Source organism: Chiloscyllium punctatum, chromosome 40, assembly GCF_047496795.1.
Source record: "Chiloscyllium punctatum isolate Juve2018m chromosome 40, sChiPun1.3, whole genome shotgun sequence".
Taxonomy (NCBI): Eukaryota; Metazoa; Chordata; class Chondrichthyes; order Orectolobiformes; family Hemiscylliidae; genus Chiloscyllium; species Chiloscyllium punctatum.
In genome coordinates this window covers 26,451,717-26,463,774 of record NC_092778.1, presented here as the reverse complement: position 1 = coordinate 26,463,774, position 12,058 = coordinate 26,451,717, and the positions used below count along the sequence as shown (strand labels likewise).

General features: G+C 42.3%; 1 protein-coding gene across 4 annotated transcripts in view; it reads right to left on the bottom strand.

Annotated features, from left to right (window-relative positions):
• Positions 1-12,058, bottom strand: part of znf598 (zinc finger protein 598) — a 67,381-nt gene that overhangs the window by 43,372 nt on the left and 11,951 nt on the right. For all 4 annotated transcript variants that reach the window (XR_011954926.1, XR_011954927.1, XM_072559504.1 and 1 more), the window contains exons 4-6: positions 11,828-12,039; positions 8,410-8,627; positions 2,278-2,377 (exon numbers count right to left, since the gene is read on the bottom strand). Coding sequence is in view for 2 of the 4 variants with exons in the window: in XM_072559504.1 (XP_072415605.1) it covers positions 2,278-2,377; positions 8,410-8,627; positions 11,828-12,039 (530 nt within the window). In the remaining 2 variants the exon portion in view is untranslated. The remainder of the gene's footprint in view (positions 1-2,277; positions 2,378-8,409; positions 8,628-11,827; positions 12,040-12,058) is intronic.

The window sequence follows — 12,058 nt, the reverse complement described above, 5'->3', positions numbered from 1 at the left end:
TAATGTTGTAGAACAGAGACACCTAGGGGTTCAGGTTCATAATTCTTTGAAGTTTGCATAACAGAAATAGGATGATTAAGAAGGTATTTTGCATGCTTGCCTTCATTGCTCAGATCTTGGAGCATGCAATTAGGACATTATGTTGAGACTGTACACTACTTTGTGAGGCCTCTTCTTAAATAATGCACCTAGTTCTAGTTGCCTTGTTACTGTGCTGGAGAGGGCTCAGAAGAGACCTATCAGGGTGTTACCAGGAATAGAAGTTTTGAGTTATAACGACAGGCTGGATAGGCTGGGACATTTTTCACTAAAACATACGATGTCGAGAGATAACCTTAGAGGTTCACAAAGACACGAGGGGTAGAGATAAGGCGAATGGCAGGTGTCTTTTCCTTAGGATGGGAATTTCCAGATGAGGGGGCATATCTTTAAGGTGATAGGAGAAAGATTTACAAAAAAAATGACGAGGGGCAACTTCTTTACAAAAAGTGGCTCGTGTGTGGAATGAGCAATGGGCAACACAGCATAGGAATTTGCCCTTCAGCCCTCCAGGTCTGTGCCAACATATTTTGCCTTTCATACTAAAACTCCCTTCACTTACAGGATCCATAGCCCTCTATTCCCTTCCTATTCATGTGTTCACTCAGGTGCTTCTTCAATGCAGCTATTGTGTCTGTTTCCACCACCACCTCTGGAAACACATTCCAGGTACTCACCACCCTCAGAGGAAAAAAAAACTTGTCTTGCATGTCTCTTAAAAATTCCTCCTCCTCCTCCTCCACACCCCTCCTGCCCCAAACACCTGTGAGACCTCATAATTGACCTTTCCACCCTGGGAAAATGCTTCATACATTCCACTCTATCCATGCCGTTCGCAATCTTATAAACTTCTATCAAGTCAAACCTCAACCAAACACCTGCATTCTGTGAAAACAAACTCTGTCTATCCTTACTTTCTTGATGGCTAAAATTCACCATACCAGGCAATATCCTGATAAACCTTTTTTGTACCTTCTCCAAAGTATCCACATCCTTCTGGTAGTGCAGTGACCAAACCAGTATGCAATATTCCAAGTATGGCTGAAGGGTTGCTGCCTCAGCACCAGGGACCAGATTCCAGCCTCGGGTGACTGTGCAAACTCCACGTAGACAGACATTCTCCCCATGTCTGCATGCGTCTCCTCCTGATGCTCTGGTTTCCTCCCACAGTCAAATGAAGTCAGGTTAGGTGAATTGGCCATGTTAAATTGCCCATAGTGCTCAGGCATGTGTAGGTTAGGTGCATTATTCATGGGAAATGTGTAGTAATACAATAGTGGAATGTGTCTGAGTGAGATATCCTTCAGAGAGCCAGTGTGGACTTGTTGGGCCAAATAGCCTGTTTCCACACTATAGGGATTCAACGACAGCTGCAGCATAACTTGCCTATCCTTATATTCAATTCACCTTGCAATGAAGGTGAGCATGTCATAGGCCTTTTTAACTACCTTATCTACCTGTGCTCCCACCTTCATTAATCTGTAGACGTGCACAGCCAGATCCCTCTGCATGTCAATACTCCTAAAGGCTCTGCCATTTCATCTCACATTGGTCTTCTAGAAAAAGTGCTAGATGCGAGTTACAACATTTGAAAGACATTTAGATAAGTACATGAATAAGAAATGTTTGGATGGATAAGAGCCAAACACAGGCAAGTGGGACTAGTTTAATTTCGGATTCCTGGTTTCCGTGCTGTGACTATGTCAGCTTCACTGCAGTTCACATGCTCTTAGAAAGAATTCCAGGATCAAGACCCAGCGACAGTGAAGAAGCAGTAGCTTGGAATGGAAAATGCACATAGCAGTGTTCCCATATAGCTGCTGCTTTCTAGATAGAAGTGGTTGTGGGTTTGGAGGGTACTGTATAAGCATCTTTGGTGAACTTCTGCAGTGCACCAGAGTGATCCTACTGAGCATAGGTGTACAGAGAACACAGCAACACTTTGAAATGACAGCTATAATTACCCCCTTCTAGGGGATATCTCCAGTGCTGTGCAGCGCAGCCTCTGAATGAAGTACTGTTGGGGTGATCTGCTCAGAATTTATATGGTTCCGTCCGTCATTACAAACAAAAAAAAATCAACCGGCTCAGAGAACCAACCAACAACTCCAACCACAATCCAAGCTACAGATCTTCACAAAAATGTTTAAAATGACAGCAATAAATTGTATATTTACTCTCAGACTTTCATGAAAGATGAAACTTTAATCAGAAATGGTTCCCAACTATCATACATACCGGGTGTACTTCCATCTGCCTCTGCGGTTTTGTCCTCTGTTTTGGCCACCCCTTCTATTCAATCTATCCACTTCTTCATAATCATCTCCACTCACCATGCCTGCAGTAAAATGCAAAATGCAACTGTTACTCTCTGCAATACGAAATCCCAGAGATACATTAGAGCATAGAACAGCACAGTGCTCTTCGGCGCTCGATCTTGTGTCGACCTGCGCCAATCTGAAGCCAATCTAACCTACACTATTCCATTTTCATTCATATAACTATCCAACGACCACTTCAAGTTGGCGAGTCTACAACTGTTGCAGACAGTGTCTTTCACGCCCCTACTACTCACCAAGAAACTACCTTTGACATTGGTCCTATATCTATCACCCCTCAATTTAAAGCTATGCCCCCTCATGCTAGCCATCACCAGGGGAAAAGGCTTGCACTGTCCACCCTATCCTACCCTCTTATAATCTTGTATATCTCAATTAAGTCACCCCTAAACCTCCTTCCCTCTAACAAAAAGAGCAGTGGACCCAAAACAGATCCTTACGTGCACCACAAGTAACTGAACTCTAGGATGAACATTTCCCATCAACCACCACGCCCTTATAGCTAATTTCTTATCCAAACCACTAAGTCACCCTCAATCCCATGCATCTGTACTTTGTGCAATAGCCTACTGTGGGGAACCTTATCAAACGCCTTAATGAAATCCATATACACATCAATCACTTTACCCTCATTCATCTTCTCAAAAGAACTTAACGTTTGTGAGGCACAACCTACCTTCCTCAAAAGCATGCTGACTAGCTCTAATCATCTTATTCCTCTAAGTGATTATAAATGCTCTCAATCCTTTCCAACACTTTACGCACGACTGAAGTAAAGCTCACTGGTCTAATTACCAGGGCTGTCCTACTCCCCCTCTTGAATATGGGAACAATATTTGCTATCCTCCAATCTTCTGGCACTATTCCTGTGGACAATGATGACAAACATCAAAGCGAAAGGCTCAGCAACCTTCTCCCTGGCATCCCAGAGAATCCTAGGATAAATCCCATCCAGCCCCAGTGACTTATCTGTTTTTACACTCTCCAAAATTACTAGCACCTTCTCCTTGTGAACCTCAACCCTATCTAACCTAGTAGCCCATTTCTCGGTATTCTCCTTGACAAGATTATTTCTTGTCAGTACTCTCACTGAAAAAAAGATATTCATTTAGCGCTCCTCCTATCTCCTCCGACTCCACACACAATTTCCCACTACTATCTTTGACTGGCCCTAACCTTACTCTAGTCATTTTTTATTCCTGATATACCTATAGAAAGCCTTTGGATTTTCCTTGATCCTATCCGCCAACGGCTGCTCTTAACTCTCTCTTTAAGTCTGTCCTGGCTAATTTGCAACTCTCAAGTGCCATAAGTGACGCTTCACATCTCATCCTAACACAAGCCTTCTTCCTCTTGACAAGATTCAACACGCTAGACAACTTCCTCCCTGCCTGACAGGTACATACTTATCAAGGACACACAGTAGCTGTTCCTTGAATAAGCTCCACATTTCTAGGGTGCCCATACCCTTCAGTTTTCTTCCGCATCCTAAATCTTACCTAATTGCCTTTCCCCTCAGCTATAAGTCTTGCCTTATCCTTTTCCATCGCTGAAGTAAACGTGACCAAATTGTGGTCACTATCACCAAAGTGCTCACCTACCCCCAAACCCAACAACTAGCTGGGTTCATTACCTAGTACCAAATCTAACGTGGTCTTGGCCCTTGTTGGCCTGTCCACATTATTCAAGAGTGTAATGCTACAATTTGACAGCGCTACTTCAGGACAAAATAGACTATTGTAGGTAATGGTCTTAAAAAAAAAACTTGGAACAGGTCTACTTGCAGTAAGTGCCATAAATCTTGTGTTTTTAACTGCCACTTCAATTCACATTTTAAGAGGTGCAGCATGTTTACTAATGTTGAGACATTAATGGGGTGTTCTAGGACCTCAAATGTTGGGTTCAACACTCCATCTCCTTAACTAATAAAATTCCTGAATAGAGGAAGGAACAGGCCATAATGGCATGAGGAAGTGGGGTGACTTAGTGGAAAAAAATACTGAAAAGTAAAAAAAAAGGACACTATTTGAAAGGAGGAAAAAATTGTCAATAAAACCTAAAGGCCTTCACATTTGCAATTTACTGCCCGGAGAATTCCAAATTCACCTGCTCCCTTTGAGCTTCCAAGGGCTAGTGGTTTCTCAGAACCATAAATTACATCCCTGACAGAATTTCTGCAACACAACTTAACAGTCTTAAACCAGTGTAATGAGATTCATCTATATTAGTGGCACAAACCCAGAAATTCCACGACATACAATTAGGGTCATGACGTGACAGGTTATTTTTCATTTCCAATTTTGTTGAGGTTTATGATGGAGCATTGGAAATTTTCCAGCAATTTGTGGAGAAGCGGAAGTCATAGCAATTTATGGGCCAACGCTGTGATAGAAGTCAATAAAAGGTTCTACGTTTTTGTTTAATTTAAGTTTTTGGTTTGGAGCTGTGAGCTGAACTTTGGACTGTGAGCAACAACTGGTGTTAAAAAAGCCAGTATTTATTTTTGAGGCAAGGCCAAGGTAATCGCAGCTTGATTCTTGTTACCAAACAAAAAAGGCACTTCTACCTCAGCAAGACAATATGCTCAAGTGAGATATTGAACGTTAACTGAAACCCATAGGATGATGTGCAGTCTGGCAGGGGGAGGCAGTGGTTGAACTGGTTTTTGGACTAAGTCTGGATAAGGAGGAGTTTAGCTCCTGACGCTACAGCTTGAAGATTTTAAACCTTCCTGCTTAATCTCCCATTATCAGTTATTTAATAGTCAAAAATAGAATCTCAGTTATACGAATTAATGAATATTCTTCAGAGTCTACTGGAAGCTATGTGAATGCATCGGTGTTCTCAGAAAGCACAATACAATTCCATATGCCGATGACATTATGGATTGTAGAGATTTTTTCTCCTCCTTTTTATTTGTCCCTTAACTGTGGCAGTTTGTCTGTCTGTCTTTGAGAGTGGGGGACTAGAATAAAAGGATGATTCGGCTTAAATCAGAAATTAGATTATGTTGTAGATTAACTTTGCTCTGCTAAAGCTACTATATTAATAAATTGTTAATTCTTTTTATATTGGCATCTGCTATTGATTATTCACATTGTCTGGTTAGGAACCACTGGGATCAACTTTGATGGTCGTTGAGTATTTTTATTTTACTTTGTTGCAAGCACAGGAATAGAGAGGCTGATTTGATTTGGCTGCGTGCCCTAACAATTGGCTCATTCTCATCAAGAGACAACTGAGAACAACTGTTCATAAAAGTGTGTTGGTATTAGCCAGCACTCAACATCACGACAAAAATATCACTGAGACATGCATATCACCCAAGTGAAAGGATGAAATCATGATTCACGAAAATTGGAACTAAACAGAGACAAATTTAAGTAGAGTCTAACATTAAATTCTGAAAAAACAATGACAGTCAAGAAAAGTTCTTTAGCAAATAGGGTTAAAAAAATCCAAAGGCATTTTATAAACTGAAGGCCAAAAGGTAACTAGGTAGGAAATAGGTCTCCTCAAAGATCAAGGTAAAAACAATGACTGCAGATGCTGAAAATCAAATACTGGATTAGTGGTGCTGGAAGAGCACAGCAGTTCAGGCAGCATCCAACGAGCAGCGAAATCAACGTTTCGGGTAAAAGCCCTTCATCAGGAATAAAAGTTGTGGAGTGGCAGGAGATAGGGAAGATACTAAGTTAGTATTTTGCAGTGTTTACTGTGGAGAAGGGCATGGAAGATATAGAATGTGGGGAATTAGATGGTGACATCTTGGAAAATGATAAAATTACAAAAGGAGGAGATACTGGATGCCTTGAAATGCATAAAACGGATAAATCCCCAGGACCTGATCAGGTGTACCCCATAACTCTGTGGGAAGTTAGGGAAGTGATTGCTGGGCCCTTTGCTCAGATACTTGTATCATCGATAGTCACAGGTGAGGTGCCGAAAGACTGGAGGTTGGCTAACGTGGTACCACTATTTCAGAATGATGGTAAGGAAAAGCATGGAAGTATAGACCGGTGAGCCTGACATTGGTGTTACTCAAGTTGTTGGAAGGAATCCAGAGGGACAGGATTTACACAGATTTGAAAAGGTGAGGACTGTATAGGGATAGTCAGCATGGCTTTGTACATGGGAAATCATGCCTCATGAACTTGATTGAGATTTTTGAAGAAATAAGAAAGGGGATTGATGAGGGCAGAGCAATGGATGATTCACAAGAACATGAGTAAAGCTTTGACAAGGGAGATTGGTTAGCAAGGTTAGATCTCATTGAAAATAGGGAGAACCCATTTGGATACAGAACTGGCTTGAAGGCAGATGATGATTGGGGCTGCTTTTCAGACTGGAGGCCTGTGATAGTTAGTAAGTTTGCAGATGGACCAAAATTGGTGTAGTGGATAGGGAAGAAGGTTACCTCAGAGTCCAAAGGGATCTTAATCAGCTGGGCCAATGGACTGAGGAGCAGCAGATGGAGTTTAATTTAGATAAATGAAGGTGCCGCATTTTGGAAAGGCAAATCAGAGCAGGACATATACACTTCGTGGGAAGGTCCTGGAAGTGTTGCTGAACAAAGAGATCTTGGAGTGCAGGTTCATATTTCCTTGAAAGTGGAAAGTTGATAGGATGGATTAGATTAGATTCCCTACAGTGCGGAAACAGGCCCTTTGGTCCAACAAGACCACACCGAACCTCCAGAGAGAAACCCACCCAGACCCATTCCCCTACATTCACCCGTCTAACGCACCTAACACTATGGGCAATTTAGCATGGCCAATTCACCTAACTGCACATCTTTGGATTGTGGGAGAAAACCCAAGCAGACACAGGGAGAATGTGCAAACTCCACACAGACAGTTGCCTGAGGCAGGAATTGAACCCAGATCCCTGGCGCTGAGAGGCAGCAGTGCTAACCAGTGGTTAGCACTGCTGCCTCACCATGGGTAATAGTTTGGTATGCTTTCCTTTATTGGCCAGAGCTCAAATACAAGAGTGGGAAGGTCGCGTTGTGGCTGTGTAAGATATGGTGAGGTCACTTTTGGAACATTGTGTTCAATTCTGGTCTTCCTCCTATCGGACGGATGTTGTGAAACTTGAAAGGGTTCAGAAAAGATTGACAAGGATGTTCTCAGGGCTGGAGGGTTTGAGCTATAGGAGAGGCTGAACAGGTTACAGCTGTTTTCCCTGGGGTGTCGGAGGTTGAGGGGTGATGTTATAGAGGTTTATAAATCTCTATGGCATGGTTAGGATAAATAGTCAAGGTCTTTTCCCTGGGGTGAGAAAACCAGAATGAGAGGACATAGATTGAAGGTGAGAAGAGAAAATTTTGAGACACCCCTAAGGGACAACTTCTTCACACAGAGGATGGTGCGTATATGGAATGAGCTGCCAGAGGAAATGGTGGAGGCTGGTACAATTACAACTTCAAAAGTCATCTCGATAGGTGTATGAATAAGAAGAGTTAAGTGGGATATGGGCCAAGTGCTGACAAATGGGACTAGATTAGGCTAGGATATCTGATCAGCATGGATGGGTTGGACCGAAGTGTCTTTTTCTGTGCTGTACATCTCTATGACTCTAACCAAATTGTCAAATCAACACTCTGATGACATTTAGAAGAAAATTAGAAGGTATTTTTCCCCACACTATTTTCCTCCACACGATTTATCAAAATATGAAAAACACTGAAGCACTTTGTAACAAATCACTCTTAAAACCACTTAATGCCCCTTGGGAAATAATTAGATAAAGTAATTATAGAAAGACAAGGAAATAGCAGGAAAAAAGGGACTACATGCCCTTCAGTTATATCAAAATTCCTGCAATGGTCTTAATTTCTTGGGCGCTTCAATTCCTTTCTTGGGGCTTAAAATGCAACTACAAAAGCATTACAAAAGGTGAGAAAACAAAATTATTTTACAAACAGGATGACTTCAAATGATTCTCATTTAGCTGTAAACTGCATTCCTGATGAACAAAATGTTAGTAAAGCACAAGATACAATTCATACTGAAACCAGCATAACTTTTACCTTCGTTTCGCCTTGGGTGTCGAGGAATATAGTTAAATTGGAGATCTATCTGTCTATTTTGTCGGGCCTCTGCTCTGTTTTTGCTATGAAAGGTAGCTTTGTGTGCTTTGTAATCAATTTCTGAGCGAAAAGCATGTGTAAATTGCTCAGTGTTACAACGCCCCTCCTCACACAGATAGTGCTTCTCACGGAAATGATCACGAAGATAATCATAATCACTACAATAAAAGAAATTGGAATAGTTTTAGTTAATGTTACCAATAGTCAAGTGAACATTTTAGATCATAATTGTATAAATCAGAAGTATTCCAGAAATATTCAGAGTGATAATAGCAAAGCATTTCATAATTGGCCTCCAAGAAAATGGAACTTGGGGATAAAAAAAGAACGCCTACACTTTTGACCATCAACTGTTCACTAGAGATTTGAATGAGAGCTTCTTCAAAAGGAAGACAGACTGAATTCATGATGCCACCCCAATTCTTTCCCTCCGCCATCCAACACTCCTTTCACTTTACAATCAGACCAGTAAAACAGCAGAAAATTAGGAATAAAAATGAAAATGTTTAACTTCAAGGTTTGAAGTGGAATGAAATCTTGTGCAAACACAACTGATGAACAGCAGCAGATTCAGTCATGGTATGTCGTCACTTTGGATTACAATAGCTTGGTAATTTACCCTTCGTGTTTAAGTCTGCCATAGAACATAGAAAAGTACAGCACAGAACAGGCCCTTGGGCCCACGATGTTGTGCCAACGATTATTCCTAATCTAAAATAAAATAACCTAACCTATGCACTCCTCAATTCACTGCTGTCCATGCGCATTTCCAGCAGTCACTTAAATGCCCCTAATAACTCTGCGCCCACCACCACTGGCAAAGCATTCCATGCATTCACAACTCTGTAAAGAACCTACCTCTGACATCTCCTCTATACCTTTCTCCTAATATCTTAAAACTATGACCCTTTGTGCAAGTCAATCCTGCCCTGGGGAAAAGTCTCTGGCTATTGACTCTATCCAGGCCTCTCATTACCTTGTATAGCTCAATCAGGTCACCTGTCTTCTTCCTTCTCTCCATAGAAGAAAGTCAGAGCTTAGTCAACTTCTCTTCATGAGGCAAGCCCTCCAGTCCAGGCAGCATCCTGGAAAACTTTCTTTGCAACCTCTCCAAAGCCTCCCTATCTTTCCTATAATAGGGCAACCAGAACTGGACACAATATTCCAAGTGGGGTCTCACCAGGAACTTTTAGAGCTGCAGCAAAACCTTGCAGCTCTTAAAACTCTATCCCTCCATTAATGAAAGGCAAAACAACCCTATCCACTTGGGTGGCACGTTGGAAGGATCTATGCACTTGAACACCAAAATTCCAGTACTCCTCCACACTGCCAAGAATTCTGTCTTTAATCCTATATTCAGCATTCAAGTTTGACCTTCCAAAATGCATCACTTCACATTTATTCAGGTTGAATTCCATCTGCCATTTCTCAGCCCAGCTCTGCATCCTGTCCAAGTGGCACTACAGCCTGCAACGGCCCTCCATACTATCAACGGCACCTCGAACATTTGTGTCATCTGCAAATTTACTAACCCACCCCTTAACCTCCTCAAACAAGTCATTGTTAAAACTACAAAGAGCAGAAGCCTAAGAACAGAGCCCTGCAGGACCCCATTCAACACAGATTTCCAGGCAGAATACTTTCCATCGATAACCACTCTCTGCCTTCTGTCAGCCAACCAATTCTGAATCCAGATCGTCAAGTCTCCCTTTATCCCATACCTCCTGACTTTATGAATGAGCCTACTGTGGGGAACCTTATCAAATGCCTTCCTGAAGTCCATATACACCACATCCACTGCTCAACCTTCACTGACCTGTCGAGTCACCTCCTCAAAAGAACTCAATAAGATTTGCTCCTCACAAAGCTATGCTGACTGCCTTTAATCACGAGATGCTTTTCCAAATAGTCATAAATCCTATTCCTCAGAATTCTTTCCAAAACCTTGCTGACCACAGATGCAAGACTGACTTGGTCTGTAACTGCCAGGGATTTCCCCATTCCCCTTCTTGAAAAGTGGAACTTTCGCCTCCCTCCAATCCTCCGGTATGACTCCCGTGGAGAGTGAGGAAGCAAAGATCTTCACCAGCAGCTTAGCAACCTTTCTCGCTTCCCAGAGCAACCTAGGATAATTCTGGTCTGGCTCTGGGGACTTAATCTTAATGTTTGCCAAAATTTCAGCACATCAACTTCATTAATCCTGATCTGTTCAAGCTTGTATCCCAGCTCCTCAAAAGTTCTCATTCACAACAAGTTTCCTTTCCTTTGTGAAAACCGAAGCAAAAAACTCATTTAGGGCTTCCCCTATCTGCTCAGACTCGACTCAAGTTCCCTACGCTATACCTGATCGGCCCTACCTTCTACCTGATCATTCTCTTATTCCTCACGTATAAATAAAATGCCTTTGGGTTCTTCCTAATCCTTCCTGCCAAGCCTCCCTCTTGGCTCTCCTCAGCCCATCTCTGACCTCCTTTCTAGCAAGCCTGTAATCCTCTAAGGCTGTGCTAGATCCTTCCTTCCTCTGCCTTATGTAAGCTGCCTTCTTTCTTTTGATAAGAATCTCCTATGTTCTCAGCATCCAAGGCTCCTTAATCTTACCCCTTCCTGCAGTCTCAGGGGAACAAATTTGTGCATCACTCGCAACAACTGTTTAAGGAGCAGTCTCCACATGTCTGTTGTGCCTTTTCCATGGAAAAATTGCTCCCAATCTGTACTTGCCAACTCCTGTCTGATAACGTCATAATTTCCCTTTCCCCAATTAAATATCTTCCCCTGGTAAGTGCTCCTTTCCCTCTCCAAGGCTATGATAAATGGGAGGCAGTTGTTGTCACTGTCACCAAAGCATTCTCCCACCGAGATCTGACACCTGTCCTGGCTCATTGCAGAGCACCAAATCCAAAATGGCCTCTCCCCTCCTCAGCCTGTCTACATACGGAGTAAGGAAACCCTCCTGAACACACCTGAAGAAACGGCACCATCCAAACCATCTGCACCAAGGAGGTTTGATAAGATTTATTTTCTGTACAACAATGGCTGTTGTCAGCACAGAGACAGGCCCTTCAGTCCAAACTGGCCCATGCCATTCAAAATGGGAGTAAATTCAGATGCTGAAAAATCAGAGTTGGATGAAGAGATTACGTTCGAAACGTCAATTCTCCTGCTCCTAGGATGCTGCCTGACCGGCTGTGCTTTTTCCGCACCACACTCTTCCACATGCCAAGCAAAACGTCCACACACTAACTCCATTTCCCTATATTTGGCCCATACCCTTCTAAACCTTTGTGTCCGTGTGTTTGTCCAAATGCCCTTTAAACGTTGTCGAAGAGCTACTAAAACTAGGTGGTCTTTCTCCACTCACCTATAATATTCTTGAGCACCATCAGAATCACAGAAGTGACAGAAATAGTGGTCCCTTCTTAAATGTTTCAACAGTTCATCATTATCCAGATAGCGATCATCACAGAACTTGCACAAAGGATGCCCACGATGTGAAGTATCATCTGGGTCACCGTGCATTCGATGGCGCGCAAGATCTTTCCGATTATACCACTTGCGCTCATAGGTAAAAATCTGAAGAGAAAAAATTATA